At 41.7% G+C, this 20669-nt stretch overlaps 1 protein-coding gene across 1 annotated transcript in view; it reads right to left on the bottom strand.

The window, feature by feature from the left end:
• The window catches only part of BMPR2 (bone morphogenetic protein receptor type 2), a 188192-nt gene extending 180870 nt beyond the window's left edge, over positions 1 to 7322 (bottom strand). Inside the window, exon 1 of the mRNA XM_065880321.1 lies at positions 7128 to 7322. Coding sequence (XP_065736393.1) covers positions 7128 to 7203 — 76 coding nt within the window. The 5' untranslated portion in view covers positions 7204 to 7322. The remainder of the gene's footprint in view (positions 1 to 7127) is intronic.
• Between the last annotated feature and the right edge of the window lie 13347 nt (positions 7323 to 20669).

Here is a 20669-nt window from a genome sequence, read left to right as displayed (position 1 = left end):
GTAGTAACTAAATATAAAAAGTTACTCTTCACACTAGACTGGCCCCTAGGGGTTCTAATCACTAACAACAGATGGAAACACAAAATTTATCCTCCACTAAATATGTCATCATCTCTCTTCTGATCTAACTGGTGTTCCTTTCCAAAACTTAAGCTTTGAATCTTCTATGAAAATTTTTACTATCCACCAACATTTGAATGCTATACTCCAAACCAAAACTGAAAATAATCTGCTGTCATTTATAGCAAAATAAGAAATCATAACTAAGAAGTAGTTCAGTCTAGGCAATTATTCCTGAATGATTAAAATGCCAGATTTTCAGATGCTTGAAGTATTCCAAGTATTTTATACGTGCAGGCTAACACTATATATATTACATTAATGCTTTGCTTTGAAGGTATAATAGACTTCATTTACTCATCTGTAAAATAAGGAAAAAATAATAGTAGTGATCAGTCTATTTGGAGGATAATGAGATAACACAGTAAATACGTAAGGCATTCAGTGGATATAGTAAAGGCTTAAGAAATATTCATGTCTCCTCCCTTACTCCCCCAATACAGATTTACTCACTAACTGTAGCCACTATCAAATTATATATAAAGTATCTTAAACCTAACCTCTTTTAAAACATTTGATTTTCTGAATTTTTACTTCTTTGTAAAGTTAAAAGCAAATAAAAGTTGAACAAGACAGAGGTCAGCAGATACAGCCACAAGTAGTAGGGGCCAGATTGTGTAGGATATTTTAAATGATTTGTGACTGAGTGAGTTTCTGAGATTCTGATTGTGATTCTGAGTGACATGGAGAGGCATCAGAGAGTTTTAAACAGAAAAAAGTGATGATCTGACTTAAGTCTGAGAAGGGTGACTAAGGATACTATACTGAAAAGTTAATGTAATAAAGCAAAAGTGTTAGAGAAAACAAAAGTTACTGAAAAGCTACAAGTGAGAGAAGATGGCTTTTAGATTAACATGGTAGCAGTGGAGGTGTAAGCAAGCAGTCAGACTAGATATATTTTGAAGGTAGAGTCAAGAATTTTTTCTATCAGACTGGATGTGAGTGTAGAAAAAAAAATGAAGAGACAGGATATATTCAATTTTGGGCCTCAACAACTAGAATGACAGAACTGCCATTTGCTGAGTTGGGTAAGACTACAGGAGGAACAGGCCTACAGAAGAAGCTCAGGAGTTCAGTTTTGGATACGCTAAGTTTGTGATGACTATCAGACATCTAAGTAGAGATGCAGAATACTCAGCTGGCTACACGCAACTTTATTTCATTCAAGGAAAGAAGTTTAGGATGGAAATAAATTTGAAACTTTTCAGCCTCTAGATGTTATTTTTAAAGCCATGAAACTGGATAAGATCACCAAAGGAGTAAGTGTAGACAGAGAAAAGGACCAAGGACTGAGTCCTGGGACAACACACCATTTAGAGGTGAGGGACCTAAGGAAGAACTATCAAAGGAGATAGAGAGGCAGAAGGAAAACCAAGAGTGTGGTATCTTAGAACACAAATGAAGGAAGTGTTTCAAGGAGGAAAAAAAATGATCAAACTGAGTCATGCTGCTGATAGATCAAGATGAGAATACAGAAATAAACCAAAACACAAGAAGGACATATGCACAAAATATTCAATATGGTACTCTTTATCAAGAGAAGAAAACCAAGACAAGCTAAACATCTCCTAACAGGAATCAAGTAAATACTAACAAATACACTCAATGGAATATTACACAGTTACTGTTTGTGACATATTATTCCATGTTTAAAAGTTTGAAATGTAGAGACTTCCCTGGTGGTCCAATGGTTAAGACTCCATACTCCCAATGCAGGGGGCACGGATTCGATCCCTGGTTGGGGAACTAAGACCCCACATGCCACATGGCATGGCCCAAAAAACAGTCTGAAATATAATTAATAAATTATACAATCACACCAACACAGAAATATACATACCTTTATTTAAAAGTTAGAAGTAAATACACCAAAATAAAACACAGTGTTGGAGTTATGGGATTAACAGTATTTTCTCTTTACTTTTCAAAGAAAAACAAAAATACAAAAACAAAGCTTTCCCTAAAAGGTTGGCCTAGAGTGTCTATTACAATTATATAGCTTGGTTCATAGACTATTCTTGTCTACAAAGGCAAAGACTGAAGAAAGATCAATAATGTTGGGAAAAGTCAACTATTTCCTCATTTAAATGAAAGAACTAGGGGTTTGGATTATTGGATACATACACATATATACATATATGTAAATGACACACTATGTCCTTTGTTCAGTCATGTTTTGCTCTAAATCACGCTATTTTGCACTTAAATTGCTGGGACAGAATGAAGGTATATTATTAAGTATATTTTTGACACTGAAATTTTTAAGGGAAAACTGTCTTGAAAGATAAACGAGAAGACCTTCTGGCATTAACAAATTGAAATTTCTCAATGCCATCTGCATCTAGCCTTCCAGATACAGATGAGGAATTGCCAGAAAGAGATATGTGTGCATATGATCCTTCTATTCCCCCAAACATCCAGCTCCATCTAAAACTATTATGGCCAATACCTCTGGCACAATACTTTATCATGTTCCATAATTCTTAAATCAAGTCCACAGTCAACACTTTTAAGGTGAGAATGATTACACAAATTTTGTATTATAGCTTGATAATATGTGTAATGAAGTTTAAGTGTTACTTAATATGCTCAAGGCAAGGTTGATGGACAGTGTTGGACACTGGGACTCTAGGTATGTATGTAAACTCTTACATTAGCTCTTCTGGTAATAATTCCCCTAACATCTTATTGCTATGTAACTTGGCATATCATACAGACTCTTAAAGGCACGCCATAGTAGAAAACTTGTACCTTACATCTACCAGTTCCTTACAAAGAATTTCTTTAAAGAGAATTTATTTGAGGGGACTTCCCTGGTGGCGCAGTGGTTAAGATCCACCTGCCAATGCAGAGGACACGGGTTTGAACCCTGGTCCAGGAAGATCCCACATGCCGTGGAGCAACTAAGCCCGTGCACCACAACTACTGAGCCTGTGCTCTAGAACCTGCGAGCCACAACTACTGAGCCCACATGCCACAACTACTGAAGCCCATGCATCTAGAGCCTGTGCTCTGCAACAAAGAGAAGCCACTGCAATGAGAAGCCCGCACACCGCAACGAGTAGCCCCCCCACCCCCGCTCGCCGCAGCTAGAGAGAAAACCCACACGCAGCAACAAAGACCCAACGCAGCCAAAAATAAATAAATAAATTTATTTTTAAAAAAAGAATGAAATAACACCACTTGCAGCAATTTGGATAGACCTAGAGGTTATCATACTAACTGAAGTAAGTCAGAAAAAGAAAGACAAATATATGATAACACTTACACGTGTAATATGAAATAGGATGCAAATGAACTTTGTTACAAAACAGAAACAGACTCATAGAAAAATTATGGTTACCAAAGAGGAAAGGCAGTGGGGGAGGGATAAATTAGGAGTTTGGGATTAGCAAACACAAATTACTATATATAAAATAGATAAACAACAAGGTCCTACTGTATAGCACAGGAACTATATTCAATATTCTGTAATAAACCATAATGGAAAAGAATATGAAAAAGAATGCATATATGTATAACTGAATCACTTTGCTGTACAACAAAAACTAACACAACATTGTAAATCAACTATACTTCAGTTAAAAAAAAAAGTGATATGGCCAGTTATAAAATTAACTGATTTAAACTGACTTCACTCTGTACCTTTTATAGCTAGAATTTACCCACCAGAGACCAATATTCAACTTCTCCTTCACTGTTAAAGAAAGTTGGCCTTTAATGAAGGAAAGCTAGAACAAACATCTCTCCCCACATTTCACACACACACTAATACCAATACCACCACTACAGCAACCCACATGCCACGATAGCTTTTGTAGACAATGTGTGTGTTCCTGAAGAGATGTATGTAAAACTGAAATCCAGTCAAGTGAATTATTTCAAATGCAGGAAGAATCAACTGACATTGACTAGGTAGAATCAGCTGACATGGGTGACAACTGAGCCATGGACACATGTGAGCCAGCCAAGGAGAAAAACGTTTATGACATGATGCAGGACACGCTGAATTCCTTCAGTGTCCTGGAGAAGCTTCCAGGTAGGGATCCCAATGAGACCATTCGAAATACCACGGGCTCCCTGGCCTCCCAGGCAAAGAAGGACAAGAAGGATGAACACAAGAACTAAGACTGGAGGGAAAAGAGTAGCTAAGTCTGCTCATTGGGCAGCATATGGTGGGGCAGGATATAGGATTAGATATGTTATCTGTAACCACTACAACCTAAATAAAAAGCTTGGCAACTTTTTCTTTTCAAAAAAAATTTTTTTTAAACAGAAGCTGACCTTTAAATAAGTATTACATTATATTGTATCCTTTTATTAAAATTAAGAATTCATGGGACTTCCCTGGTGGTCCAGTGGGTAAGACTCCCTGCTCCCAATGCAGGGGGCCCAGGTTCGATGCCTGGTCTGGGAACTAGATCCCGCATGCCACATGAAGATCTCACGTGCTGCAACTAAGACACGGCGCAGCCTAAATAAATAAATAAATATTTAAAAAAAAAAAAAAAAAAAAAGAACAAGTTCAGCTTCATGCCCCTGTTCCAGACCATAAAAAAAAAAAGGAAAAAAAAGAAATCATTTATAAACCAAACAAGCACATATTTTTTATAAATTCTAATTTTTGCATACTAACTGTTCTTAGAATTAAGGAATCCAAGAACTAAATAGAGTAAGTGAGAAAGAGGGACTCAAAAGATATAGAGGATTATCCACGACCCCATAGAGAGATGTGATATCAGTCTCCCAGTATTATTTTCCTGTTCAGCTGTACCATTTGCACATGTCTAGTTACATCACTGTATCTATATAACCCAAATTCACACAAGCCCTCTCTAGCCACCTTGCACTTAATGAAACTGCTCTAGCCACTCCAATATTAGGCAACGTCTTACACATTTAGAACCATGATATTTGCTCAACCAGTGCTGTACCAAGATCCTGTCAAGGGTCCTTGCTTCTTTTCAAAGGCTAATCTGGTGAAGACACTAACTCTCTCATGTTCCCAATTAGAGTGAGAAGTTGTTGTCATCATTAATGTGATAGGTAAGGGAACAGACTGTAATTCTAGCGCCACAATTTACTGACTGTGTGGTGAGTTATTTAAATTCTCTATACTTCACTCACTCTATAAAAGGAACATAACTGAACCTGGAGTAAAGAACTGTCATGAGAATCAAATGAGAAAATACATGTAAAGCTATTAGGACAGTTGCTGGCGCAGAGCAAGCACTCAATAAATACTATTATTATTATTGTTACAGCTCTGAAATCCAATTTCACAAATTTTGGCATCTGGTGCTATGTAACAGTAAAGAAAAAGATGGCTAAAATCACTTTTAAACAGTGATTACTTTAATCCATCCCTTTTAAGGGCCATTATTCTAATATTTTATTTACCAAATAGATATCAAGTTTATTTTTAAGTCAATTGTTCTTTCTCTTATTTTATTAGTTCTGATCACAAAATGATAAGCCTGTCAACAATAAATGAGAATCTATGCTCTAAAAAGGTCAAGAATAACAAAGAACACTAACAAGTCTAAGCTCTGAGATTTCTCCTCTTAGAATGACTGCTTGAACTTAACGCCTTTTACTCTCTTCATATTTTACAGGGACCACATGGCTTACTACTAGAGAACTTAGATAGCTAACAGAATATAAAGAACTCCAGAGAAAAATCATTCACTTTTACCCCAAAATGAATTGTGATGATTAAGAATATTAAAATATCAGTGTCAAAATACATTCAATTCAGAAGTTCAAATTATGTTAACACAACTATCACAAACATAATAGACATTAATCAACAATATCTAAAGCACAAAAGAAAGTTCAAAAACTGTTTCAGTATCTTCCCAATGCAGACTTTTTAAATGGAAATAAACACTGTCCGTGTCTAACATTGCAATGAAAAATTTACTGAAAGTGAATATTACACTTATGAAGAAAAAATAACTGGAAAGGTGTTATGTTGCCCTTTATTCATTTTTCGATGTATAATATATTTGGCCATCCTAAACCAAATTTAAGAATTATATGTATGATTCACTCCCCAAAATTTCTAAAAGCAAATCACCAAAAGACTGCTTGAAAAGCAACTGCAAATGAAACGAGGTTTTTTCCTAAGGTGTCTGAGAACTAAAATCAAAATATTCTAAGGAAAGGATGACTACCATTTCCCTTTAAGCTTCAGTAAAATGTCAAAAGAACTTTCAGGACTCAAATCTCCTAGAAGTCTGATGTGAGGTCAAAGTTGTCTCAATGACAGGAAAGTCAATAGATGCCAGATGACTAAGTGAAAAGCTACCAAAAATACTTCTAAGCCCAGCAGTAATTCCAAAAGCATATAAAATACGACTGTCCAGATTGAAAAGATTAAAATATTATTACTAACATACTTCGGAACAAAATAATACTAACGATAATAACAATTAACAATATTATACAGCATACTAAGCATCTCACAGTTCTGCCTTCCTCAACATTTATTTATTCAATTCATTCGGGAACATTTTGGAATAATGAAAGTAACATGGATTCTCAAAGAGTGATCTACATCTAAAAATAAGGTTCAAGTATACGTTCTACAGTTGATGTTCTTTTTACTGTAAGCCAAATCCGCTTCTTTATATTAGAAAAAAAATCTATAGGTCTGTTTCCAAAGATCTCATAATAGACAGTGTTCACTGGTGATTAAAATGTTATTTTTAATCCTTGCATTACCTCACAGCTAAAAATGTTAAGATACCACACCCAATGTGTCTTTACCACCCCCCCGCCCTGGCGCGGGTGGGGTGAGGTGGTGGGGAATACGAGGTGCGGGGATTCGAAACTACACGTCAACGTGAAAGGTTAGCTCCCTGGAAGGACCGGGTAAGGCGCGCAGGTACCGGGCGATCGGCGGCCGCGTCGCGACGGGCGAGCGCAGGCCTCGGCCTCTGCAGGCTCCCTCCCCCGCCAACCACAGGAGAAGTGGCCCGGACGCGCCACCCGGGGCTACTCACCGGCCGCAGCGCTGACCAGCAGGACGGTCCACAGCAGCGAGGGCACCCGCCGGGGCCGCCGCAGCGACGAAGTCATCCCTGGGCCAGCCAAGAAGCAGGAGAGCAGAGAAAAGAAATACGGAAAGTGAACGAGGGCGGAGAAACGCGGCCGGGAGGCTAGTCCTCGCTCTCGTCGGACTTATCCGGCCCGTATTACAATGCAGTTTGAAAGGACAAATGGCAGATGAGAGGACCGAGCTGCAGAGCTTTCATTCCGCTGCCGAAATTTCCTTCATTTCTCTCCCTTGCGGCTGCGGGTGTTCATTCGCCCAGGACAGGGTGCCTCGGCCCCCCAAAGTGAAGGCATGTCTGTGGGGAGAAGCAGGGAGACAAGAAGAAAGCCCCGCAGTTATTTCCCTCGTAGTTTCACGATATCAAAAAAATATCCAGGTCTGGGAGAAAACATATCCAGGGTGCCGAGGGGTGGGGAGCGGGGATTCGAGGGGCGCCGAGGATCAGCACAAGTTCCCGACTGCCGGGAAGGGCGAAACCGGGCGGGCGGCGGCGGCGCCCGGCGGCCCGAGGCGCATCGCCTGTGCTCCGGCAGAGCAAGATTCCTTTTAAGTTTCGCTTCGGTGCTTCCCTTACTCCGATTTCGAGCAAAGCAAATCCTCTTCCTCGACTGGATCGAAAAAGGTTCTGGCCTCCATGGACAAACCCACGGCCTTCACGCCTTCGCGGAACAATCCTACGAGGGTCCGGCAGGTCCCGGCGGGAGGGCTGAGGGGCGGTGGGAAGCGGGGGAGGGGAGGGGTCCTCAGGCTGGGCCCCGAGCTCCCCGAGACAGCGGGCGGAGGGGAGGTGCCGGGAGGCTGCCCTTTCTAGCCCTCCCGGGTGCGCTCCTCTCTTTCTCTTTTTTATTGCTGCCGCTCCATCTTGCCTGAGGTAAATTCCACTGTGAAAGCCTTGTCTTCTCCCGTCAATGGCTCCTCTGAGCGAATCACAACCCCCCCCTCCCGAGGAAGCCGCCGCCGCCGCCGCCGCCGCCGCCGCCGCCTCCTAGCTTTCCCGCAGCTCTAGGCTCCGGGCGGAGCTCGGGCGTCGCGGGCCGAGGGTGGGGGGCGGCGGGAGGGCGGATGTAGGTGGCTGGGGAGGGGGTGGGCAGCAAGGCGGCGAGACACCCCGCGCCCCTCCGGGAAGCACTTCCAGCGGCTCCGGGCAGACCAGACACAAAGGGGGGAGTCGCCGCAGCTGCCAGTCTGCGGCGCTCCCGGTCACCGGAGTCGCCCCGCCTCCGCCGCCGCCTCCGCCTCCTCCTCAGTCTCCGGCTCTTCCCGGCCCAGTCTGTCTCGGGCCCGTGGTGCAGCGCGGGCGTCGGCCGCAGCGGCGGCGGCGGCGGCGGCGGCGGCGGCGGCGGTGGCTGCAGCGGCGCGACGAGGCCGCACTGCGCCTGCGCGCTCGCGGCCCCGCCCGGCCCCGCCCCTCACTCCAGGGCTAACTGAGGCGGACTCCGCGGCCCCAGCGCAGCCGCTCAGGGCAGAACACGGCGGGGCCGGCAGCCCGCAATGGACAGCACTGGCCCTTCTTCACACACACACACACCTACCAGACGTCCACGCTTGGGATTTGCGTGCTTAAGAGAGGGCGGCCGCATGTATTGTCCAGCCTTTGGCAAACTCTTCCGAGCTCGGTGATTTAGCCTCTGACTCCTCTGGGACTCGAGTAACGCCTCGAAGGACAGAACAACCAACCCCCTTTGTTTCTTGGGGCCCGCGCCTGCCTGTCCGTAGCCCAAAGAATTGGGAAGGACCCACCTTTCGCAGAACCGGAGACCTTGGCCTCCTCGGGCTACCCTCACTGACTCAAACAAAAGCCGGAATTTGGAAAGACCACCTCCCTATATTGATATTTTTGCTCTAATGGTGTCCTGCTTCCCTCAAGCACCCATTACCGTAACCCTCCTTAGCTAACAGGAGTACTGAACATTTGAAAGGATGAAAAGCCAGAAAGAACTCATTCTTTTACAGTTGTACTCGCTGTCCCACTGTCTGTGCATATCTGTCTATGCAGCGCTGTTTCCACTTCGAGGGTGGGCCTTTATTCACAAAGGCTGGGGGCCTTAGGGGCTTTTTAGGGCATTTGAAAGGAAATTTGCGGTGAGGAGTCGCAGCGTCAAGGTGAAGAGTGGGGTTGGGTCTACGCATCCGAGGAAAGAGCAGGTCTTGCTGGTACAGAAGCTTCCTTTGAATCTGGATAGGATCTGTTTAGTAGGGGTTGTTTTGAATTGCAAAACCCCAAGCAACCACGATTGGGGAAGGGAATCCTTCCCACCTCCCCCACCCCCGCCCTGAAGCTCTTACACACTCCTGAGGGATCTGGTCGACTTGGGTGGGATTTTGCTGGGGGAAGAGGGAGAAGGTGACGTGCTTGGCGCCATGATCATCGGAAGTCTGGGCTTAATTCTTAGCTGCGAGGTGGAAAATCTGCGTGGGAGGGCGATCTTAGAGGTGAAGTCTAGCCTTCCCTTCTTCTAAGCAGAAGGGTTATTCTGAAGACTGGTTTTGCTGGTCTTTCATTGTGGCTAAGGGCAGTTCAAAGATACCTTCAAATATACACTCCTGAAGTCATACTCTTTGCTTGCTTATTCAAGTCCCTTTTTATCTCTTTATCTGAACTTGATGTAAATAAATATTCACATTCCTTACACTAGTTGCTGTTATCATACTAAATATCATAGGGGTTGTGGTAATACCAGCTCAGAATTCTCAGACTCTTTTTAGTGGAAATATTTTTATACTGTTTACCCTTCAGGCAGAGAGAAGTTTTTCTTTGTAGTAAAATCCCTTAAAAAGAAAAAAAAAAGCATATACTTTGACTCACTAGCTTTATTACTATATATGTATATATATATATATATATTTTTTTTTTTTTTTTTTTTTTTTGCCCAAAAGGCCCAAAATAAGGAACTGGTATTGTTTTACCATTTGACTTTCAAGAAATAAGAGCTAGCACTCAGAGCAATAGGATTTAAGTATGTTAGAGGTGTATAAAGTTTATTAATTGGTAGTATACTGTTTTTCTTTCTCAAATTGGGATTAAGTATTTGATTACTCATTTTTTATTTGCATAAAAACTTTCCTAAGAAACAAGAAGTACCCTTGGACATATAAATGTATAAGTTATATAGAAAAGAAGAAAGGGTCCTAGGAAATTCATATGAAAAAAATTATGCCACCAACTTAGTATGAATAATTAGTAGACAACTAGATATACAACCCTCTTCCCTCTTCTGTTGTTCCTTGTGTCAACTTAAAAAAATGCACAACGTGAGAGTTGCCAGTTAAGTTTTATTTGGGGCAAAATGAGAACTGCAGCCCGGCAGATAGCATCCCAGATAGCTCTGAGAAACTGCTCCAAAGAGGCAGGGAGGAAAGTCAGTATATATGTGATTTTGGTGAAGGGGGCATACATGTAATCAAACCCATATTTTTTTTACAGAAGGTTTCTGCTATTCACAAGGAGCAGTCGTCACCATGAAGGATTTTAGTGTTTTTCTAGATATGACTAGATATAAGAATTGGGCTCATAAAATCGTCTCCTGAAAATAACAATCTGAAGACCCATTCTGCCAGTTTTTCCCAGAGCACAGAGTACCTCATTTCTGCTCTCCACCCTGAACTCCTTTCAGGGGGTGTTGAAAATCAGCATCTGCAGAAGCACCTGATTTAATCCTTGTAGAGGTAGATGGCAAGTGCCAATGGCGAGTGCCAGTTTGTAGTTGACACTTGTAATAGCTCATCTGGGACATGGCTGTTCACTCACTATGAGAAAGAACATCAGAGAAAAACTAGAACTTGGCAAATCAATCTGTCCAATAAGACAAGACAGACAATAAAAGTCAAACTCTGGTGAGAACAAAGGATTGGCAGGGCAGGCAAGTTTGTTATCTGTACTAGTTAGGATAAACTGGGTTGTAACAAACTTCTCAGCAGCTTATTGCAACAAAGGTTTAGTTCTCACATGTTGTATGTTTGATACAAGTCATTAGGAAGCCCATCACAAATGGGGTTCACTGGAAAACAGACCCTGAAACAGATTTGCGTATAGGAGGTTTTGGGGTAGTGCTCTCAAGAACAATCTCTGGAGACTGTGGGTCACAAGATTGAGCAGAGGGAGAAGTTGAACTGCAGCACAGTTACAAAATTGAGGCTTCAGCCAGTTCTGCAGGGAGCTCTGGCACTAGGATGGCCCTTCAACATTGTCCTAAATTGAGTCAGGGGCTAGGTCTTTATACCCTTACATCAACCCATCATTGGACGTGGGCTGCATCCAGGGAAGGGAGGTGCTCCTTGGGTGAGAGGGCTCTCTTTAGCCAAAAGCAACTCCTCCAGAAAGGGACCCAGTTGAGAGCTGTCAGCCACCAATATTTCCAGCAGTTGGGAGACATGGTGTTTCAGTCCTAAAGGGTGGATCTTGGAACTCAGTACAACATCCACTACATGGACTCTGCTCATTGTAGTCACTGAAGTCCCCAGACTGTTGGAGGCTTCACTGAGATACATGCTTTCAAGATTGCCACAATAGGGATCATAAATTTTAATTGCTAGTCTACAGTGTCTTGCTCTAGCCATTAAAATGCTTCCACCCAGAAGCAATATGCTTCACTTCCACCCACACTTTATTGGCCAAAGAAGTGACATGGCTAAACCTGACCTCAAGAGAAAAGGGAAATGTAATTCTATCCCACGTGACTAGAAGTAGGAGGACATGAAAATTTGTGAACAACCTTAATAACTACCATGGTGCCCAAAGGAAAGTTAATCCCCGGTACTCTAATCACCAAAAGCCCAACAAGTAGTATAGGAGGGTTTTCTAACATACGAGAAAAACTTTGGTGTAAGAAACTGGGAAATGGGGGGAGCAACACAGAAATCCAGGTGAACAGACCAAGAGCATCTCAAAGATTGATGGATCTTCGCTAGGTGGTATGGCTCCTCATGGATTATATCTTTCCTCTGAGGTGGAAGACTTGCAAAAGCAAAGTAAGGCCCTGATTTCAGGAGGGAACTGGCAGGACTAAGTAGATTATTAGAACAAGGATTGGAATAAGGACCAAGTCAGAAACCCTATTATGTCCTCTGAGGACTAATAGCAGTTGCCTGGGCTCAGAGATAATGAATACATTTAAGAACAAAGCCTATCATCATAAAGCAGTGGTGTCGAAGAAAAATTCTTAACTCTAGAATAAAAATACAGATGCCCAGAAGTTAGCACTGGAACACCCTTCAGGGTCCAGTAACAGAAGGCAACTTAAAGCTGCTTAGGGGCTTCCCTGGTGGCACCGTGGTTGAGAGTCCGCCTGCCGATGCAGGGGACACGGGTTCGTGCCCTGGTCCGGGAAGATCTCACATGCCGCGGAGTGGCTGGGCCCGTGAGCCATGGCTGCTGAGCCTGCGCGTCTGGAGCCTGTGCTCTGCAACGGGAGAGGCCACAACAGTGAGAGGCCCGTGTACCGCAAAAAAAAAAAAAAAAAAGCTGCTTAGAAACTTTAGGATTTAACCTTTAGGATTTAACTGAGTTATGGGACATGGCATTATCTCCTTTTGTAAGATTAAGTTGTAGTTGTAGGGAGAGGGGAAAACCCTGATGTGAAGTATAAGGAAAGTTAAATTGGAGACTGACACCACCCCTCTCATCCTCTGGACCTAAAAGCAAACTTAAGTCTCTCTCTTTCTGAAATAAGCAAAGTTTTTAAAACAAAACAAAATAAACAAACAAAAACCTTTGCTTTTGGAACCTAGATCTTTGTCCCATCTCTTTCCTTCTCTTTTTATATAACTTTTGAAATTTTAGTTAGCCTAGCTTCTGGGGTAACCCTTCCCTTTAAGAATAAAATAGAATCATCTGAACCTCCCATCCTGAATGACTCACAGCAGGAGAACACAGCCTTTCCCTAAGCATGTGAAAGATCCCAATCCTAGAGGAGGAGGACTTACATTTTCCACAGATTTACCTGATTTGGTCTGGACTTCTCTACTGACACCTTGTAAGAGCTTTTCCTTGCAAATGCAAGATGCTGAGCTCTGCTTTCCTCCAAACAGTAGCAACAGGACCCATCATTTATTCTCTAAGCTACACTAAAATATGGTTAAAATTTTTGCTAAGGCTTAGAATTTTTTTTAAAATAAGTTTAACATAATAAAAGGAATCTTAAAACAGGGTATCAGATCTGGCTCCCTGTAGTCCTTGAACCGCATCAATACCTGCCCAGTGGATTCACTTCTCCCTTTGAAAGGAGTATTTCTTAGCCTATAGCCACTAGCCATGTTTCTAGGATCCAGTCCTGTCCTCTCCCTGCATCCAGCTGAAGTTCATCCACTCATCCCCCCATCCATCCTTTCATTCTTTCATTTATATAATCAATAAATGTTTATTGTTTATTGAACTATGTGCCATTCACTAGTCTAGATATAATGATATAGAAAGGAACAAGGGAGCCAAGTTCCTTCCTCTCATGCTCTCATGGCACTTACCTGTGTTTGTTTTCTATTGCTGTTTTAAAAGTTATCACAAACCTAGCAACTCAAAATCACACATATTTATTATCTCACAGTTTCCATGGATCAAGAGTCCAGGCACAACTTACCTGGGTCCTCTGCTCAGAATCTCTCGAGGTTGCAATCAAGGTGTCAGCCAAGCTGTGTTCTCATCCAAAGGCTTCTCTGGGGAAGAATCTCCTTTTAAGCTCATTCAGATGTTGACTGTCTGCCAGGGGCTGCTCTCAGCTCTTAGAGGCCCCTACAGTTTCTCGCCATGTGGCCTTCTCCATAGCTGTTCTTACAACATAGTAGCATATTCATTTGAGCCAACAGGGAAAGTCTCTCTTGCTCCAATCGGCTAAGACTAACATAACATAATCATGGGGGGTGGCATCCCATCACCTTTGCCTTATTCTATTGATTAGAAGCAAGTCATAGTTTCCATCATTCTCCAAGGGAAGGGATTTTACAAGGATGTGAATGATTGGGGGGTCACCTTAGATTATGTTTACCACATTACCTTTTAGCAACGAGAGACAATATGAGAGGGAGAGCTATTCTACCTTAAAAGAACTTACCAGGGAAGGCTTGTTTGAGGAAGTATCACTTGACCTGCGATTTGAATGATGAAAAGGATTCTATCAGAATGATCTCTGCTAGGCAGAGATCTGGTAGAAGAGCCTTTTTGGCTTAGGAAACAAGCAAAAGCCCTGAACTAGTTAAGACAATCTTGGTATGTCTGATGAATGAAAAGGAGGACTGTTTATTGGAGCATAGGAGACATAGTTAGAGAGGTAGGCATGCCCCACATTATACAAGGTTAATAGGCCATAGTAAAGGTGTAGATAATTTGCCTATTTGTTCTCAGTTCCACTCCCTTCCCTTCTCTTCTTTGTTCAGAGACTGACTCCTACAAACGAAATTTCCAAGACTCCCTTGCCTACTTGGCTTCCAGTTAGGTTCAGCCAATGGGAAGTACAAGACTAAGTCTAAGCTCCTCTCATTCATTCCTTTGTTCAGCAAGTATTTATTGTCTACTGTGCTCCAGGCTCTGTACCATGCTACTTTGGATACATTAAGCAAAGCGGTCAAAGCCTCTGCTCTCAGGAGCTCTACGCTACCAAAGAATTTACAGTTCCTCAAACACACCTTTATGCCTTTACACTTGAACTTACATCTGCCAAGAATGCCCTTTCCCCCTCTGATTGTCTTATTAATTTTTGTCCACCATACAACATCCAGGTGAGACAGTACTACCTCTAAGAGGATTCCCCTGACCCCAAATCCCAAACAGATATAATTATTCCCTCTTTGTGTTACCTCTATACCTTTTATAAGCTTCTAATGTTGCACTTGTCAGGCTGCGTTCTGATTACTTGCTTTCATTTTCTCCCCTACTAGATTGTAAGCAGCATAAAAAGAGGGATGATCTCTTATTTATCACTCTATCCCCAGCAACAAGTACAGTAACTAGCACAGAATAGGTTCTCAATAAAGATTGTTGAAAAAAACAAACAAAAAGAAAAAAGATCGTTGGAAAAAAAAGAACAGCTATGAAATTTTAGGACTCTTCCCTAAGGATATAGTCAGAAAGGCAGACAAAGACATCTGTCACAATTTTTTTTTTTTTTTTTTGGCTATACTGCATGGCTTGTGGGATTTTAGTTCCCTGACCAGGGATGGAACGCTGGTCCTCGGCAGTGAGAGCACAGAGTCCTAACCACTGGACAGCCAGGGAACTCCCTGTCATGTTATTTATAGTAGTAACAAGTTGAAAATAATTCAAATATCCAACAATAAAGGAACAGTTGGGTAAATTATGACATAAAAAGAATGGAATACTATAGAGCTATTAAAATGGTACTTACAAAAATTAATTAATGGCATGAGGACATGACCATGATACAGTGTTAAACTGGGAAATCAGAATGTTAAATGTAAATAATATATTATCTCAACCGTATGTATATAAGATTCTCTGTATAATTCTCTGTATAAATACATACTATTGGGACTTCCCTGGTGGCGCAGTGGTTAAGAATCTGCCTGCCAATTCAGGGGACACGGGTTCGAGCCCTGGTCCGGGAAGATCCCACATGCCACAGAGCAACTAAGCCCATGTACCACAACTACTGAGCCTGTGCTCTAAAGCCCGCGAGCCACAACTACTGAGCCTGCGTGCCACAACTACTGAAGCCCGCGCCCCCTAGAGCCCGTGCTCCGCAGTAAGAGAAGCCACTGCAATGAGAAGCCCGCACACCGCAAGGAAGAGTAGCCCCTGCTCCCCGCAACTAGAGAAAGCCCCGCGCGCAGCAACGAAGACCCAGCACAGCCAAAACTTAATTAATTTAAAAAATAATACACACACACAGAAGAGCTATTAAAAAAAATACATACTATCTATTGAAGAATAGACATCAAAACAAAATTGTTGTCTCTGCATGAATATTTCTTTCCTTTTTTATACTTTTAAATATTTTCAATAATAAACATGCAAGGGACTTCCCTTGTGGTCCAGTGGTTAAGACTCTGCGCTCCCAATGCAGGGGTCCCAGGTTTGATCCCTGGTCAGAGAACTAGATCCCACATGCATGCCACAACAAATATCCCGAGTGCTGCAACTAAGACCAGGCACAACCAAATAAATAAATAAAAATAAATATTAAAAAATAATAATAATAAACATGCAAGGCCTTTAAAATCAGAAAAATGGTTTGCTATATTTAAAACAACTGTTTTGGGAACTTTGCTGGTGGTCCAGTGGTTAAGACTCCACGCTCCCAATGCAGCGGGCCCAAGTTCAATCCCTGGTCAGGGAACTAGATTCCACATGCATGCTGCAACTAAGAGTCCACATACCACAGTGAAGATCCTGCACTCTGCAATGAAGATCCCACGTGCAGAAACTAAGAAACTAAGACCTGGTGCAGCCAAATAAATAAATAAATATAAATATTAAAAAATACAGTTATGAACGATGTCTATACGGTGCCTGAATTCCAAAATTTTTGTTTTTTTTCAATAGAGGCATTTTCCTTTATTAAATTTTAGGTACCTCCACCTACCCCATATTAATCTCATAATCATGTATACCTTTGGTATGAGTTAGTTGCTAACATAATTTCTTTCTAACAGTTAATCTAGAAAACATCCTTCGGAGGAAAAAGAATATGAGGATATTGATTGTTTGGGTTTGCGAGTTGTCCAAAAGGAAACCAGATATTGAAAAGAAAGAGGAAGAAAGCTTAGAGACTCGATTACTACGTAAATTTGTCTGGGTTGGCCATGTCTATGCCTAAGGTATTATACATGATCCTTATTTTATTTTCACACACACTTCCAAAAAAGCAATTACTCAAATGTATATACAAAAGAGGAGCAGAGTCAAACACTGAACTCATATCTCCCAACTCAGTCCAGGGTTCATACCCTTAATCTTGTTTTTTTTGCTTTAGTTTTAAAAAATTATTTATTTATTTGGCTGAGCTGGGTCTTAGTGGTGGCATGTGGGATCTTTGTTGCGGTATGAGGGATCTTTAGTTGCAGCAGGCATGCAGGATCCAGTTCCCTGACCAGGGAGGGACCCCGGGTGCCCTGCCTTGGGAGTGAGGAGTCCCAACCACAGGACCACCATGGAAGTCCCCATACCCTTAATCTTGTTATCTCCTTTTATTCAACTTTATTATTAATCAACTTTTTTTTTGGCTGCAGTGCGAGGCATGTGGGATCTTTGTTCCCGGACCAGGGATCTAACCCATGCCCCCTGCATTGGAAGCACAGAGTCTTAACCACTGGACCACCAGGGAAGTCCCATATTAATCAACTCCTGATTGTCAGAATTACAGGTCTGTTACTTGCAAATCTGTACTAAAAGTGTTATCTACTCATTTATTCAACTAATATGTATTAAGCACCTATTATGTGCCCATCAGTGAATAAAACACAAAGATCTCTGTCTTCTTGACACTTCATTCTAGCAGAGGGAGGCAGGCAGTAAATAAAAGACATGAAAAATACGTAAAGTATCTAGTATGTAGAATGTGCCAAGTACTGTGGAAAAAGAAAATGAAGACAAGTTAAGAGTGATTGAATTTGGAGTAGGGAGGTCAATCAGGTAATAGTATAAAATATGATAGGGTAAGATTTGTTGAGAAAGTAAAATTTGAGCAAAGATGGGAAGACACTGGCTTTTTTGGAAGATCTAAACAACCTGTGTGACCAGTTCTTGAGAGCTTAGAGGACACTGGCAAAAGAGATAGGTGATGGACTGTGTTAAGCATTTGGTCTTTATCCTACCAGTGCTGGGCAACCATTGAAGGGTGTTAAACAGAGGAGTGGCATGATCAAATATGCATCTTGCACAAATCATTCAGACTGCTAGATGGAGACTGGTTTAGAATGAGCGGATCAAGAGTTCATTTAGAAGGCTACCTAGCTCAGCAGGAGAGAAGACCTTTATGTTAAGAATCCTTTACACCAAAAGGGCTATGTAACCCGAAGTTAATAATAGAACTTATAGTTCATGGTCGTAGCTAATTATTAAAAACCAGCCACATTTTCAGAGATACTTCAACTCTACTTTAGACTAGTTCTTTGCATCAATCTCAAAGTTACCAAATCTCAAAATTACCAGTTAAAATAGGAACTCAGGGGAATTCCCTGGTGGTCCAGTGGGTAAGACTCCACGCTCCCAATGCAGGGGACCTGGGTTCAATCCCTGGTCAGGGAACTAGACCCCACATGCATGCTGCCAACTAAAGATCCCATGTGCCGCAACTAAGACCTGGCACAGCCAAAATAAATGAATAAATAAATAATAATAAAATAAAATAAATAAATGACAAGGTACTACTGTATAGCACAGGGAACTATATTCAATATCTTGTAATAATGTATAATGAAAAAGAATATGAAAAGCAATATATATATATATGTGTTTTTTTTGTTTTATTTTTTTGTGGTACACGGGCCTCTCACCGTTGTGGCCTCTCCTGTTGCAGAGCACAGGCTCCGGACGCGCAGACTCAGCGGCCATGGCCCACGGGCCCAGCCGCTCCGCGACATGTGGGATCTTCCCGGACCGGGGCACGAACCCGTGTCCCCTGCATCGGCAGGCGGACTCTCAACCACTGCGCCACCAGGTAAGCCCCAGGAATATATATATATGTATAACTGAATCACTTTGCTGTACACCAGAAACTAACACAACATTGTAAATCATCTATACTTCAATTTAAAAAAAATTACTTCCTTTAAAAAAAAAAAAGGAACTCAGGTACAAGGAATAAAATAGGGATGAAACAGGGCACAAGGTGGGCTGCTATACTTTCAGAAAGAGACAAAAACTTAAAACCGGGGTGAGTTTTAACCCAAAGTTTAAAATCCTAAGCCCCAGAACTATCATTGCAGAATCTCTTCCTGTCTGTGATCACGGGAAAAGGTGAGATGAGGCTTGTAGCTGGAATTCAGGTAAACTGTGTGGAGAAGGATGCAGAGTCTGGGCAACAGGCAGCTGTCCTACAGGAAGTGTGGCTACTTTGCCATGAGTGGCAGAGACACTGGTGCTCCATAAACATATCATCTGCTCCCAAATTTTTCCAGCTCCTTCATGAAGCTGTAGTAGAAGTAATGTGTGTCATTTCCGACCAAAGCACAGAAGAGCCGGTGTTACACTCCAGCTATTTCCTTCTCATAACAATCAAGAAGGCCAAGTACTCTAGCTAGTACAACTACAAGATGGTGCAGACTCCATTAGCTTGGGTCCCTGATAATTGAGTGGAACCCCACATTAACCTACACTGGACACTTATCTTGAGTGAAAAATAAACTTTTATATTAAGGTACAGAGATTACACAATAGTTATTGAGCATATTCTAGTATAACATGTGTTACCTTCGACAGATAAAGTAACCAAATGAGAGGTAACATCAGTGTAAGACTATTATTAAGTCAGCACATTTTTACAAAACTGGGCTGTGATTCACAAATGAGAATTATGAAGGAGAATAGCTAATATCTTTTAAAATTACTGAAACAAACTACTGGATATCTCATTAAAAAATACAAAGATTAAAAAAAAATAATAGGGCTTCCCTGGTGGCGCAGTGGTTGAGAGCCCGCCTGCCGATGCAGGAGACACGGGTTCGTGCCCCGGTCCGGGAAGATCCCACATGCCGCGGAGCAGCTAGTCCCGTGAACCATGGCCGCTGAGCCTGCGCGTCCGGAGCCTGTGCTCCGCAACGGGAGAGGACACAAAAGTGAGAGGGCCGCGTAACGCAAAAAAAAAAGAACCATATCAAGTTATCAAGTTACTGGATCAATTCAAGCAGTACCTTTTTTTTTTTTTAACCAAGCATAATGGCAAAATTCAGCATCCATAGAGTACCTCCTTACGTCAGGAAACTATCTAAATCTCTCCCATTTGTAATTAAAGGAAACAATTAGATGTAGTGGGGATAAAACATTAAACCAAAGCTTTAGGAACAGCTCTATTGATTCTGTGACCTTGAGCAAATCATTTCACTTCTCTAGGCTTCAATTCCTCAGCTGTAAAATAAGTTTGGAGTATCTATCCCTGTTTCCCTTCAACTTTAAACTTATTATTTATTTACATCACTGACTTTCCTATATTAAAAAAATTATACATGACAGGTTTCATTTTTACCCTAATTGACATAAGCTGAAAACAGAAATATTTGAGCAAAAGCTTTTCTACAGTAATTACTTTATATTAGTGAAAAATGTAGTGATTCTTTTTTAAAAATTATTTCATGAACTAGTTAGAGCTATTTGTATAATGTTGAGTCCTGAGTTATATGATTTTACAGAAAAGAAATCATTGTTTTCACATTTTTCTTCTTAAGAAACCGTGATTCCTGCTGTTCATAGCCAAAATTTAAAAGCAAGAGATTTGCCCACTTACATACTAATATGTGATCAGAGTATACAATTTGCCCTTCATGATGCCCAGAAAGGTCTGAATCATACCTTACAACTTATTCAGAAATACTATGACTAGGGAAT

The sequence above is a fragment of the Phocoena phocoena genome, chromosome 7, assembly GCF_963924675.1.
Source record: "Phocoena phocoena chromosome 7, mPhoPho1.1, whole genome shotgun sequence".
Taxonomy (NCBI): domain Eukaryota; kingdom Metazoa; phylum Chordata; class Mammalia; order Artiodactyla; family Phocoenidae; genus Phocoena; species Phocoena phocoena.
Note: the sequence above shows the minus strand (reverse complement) of the source record. Positions and strands in the feature narration are given on the sequence as shown.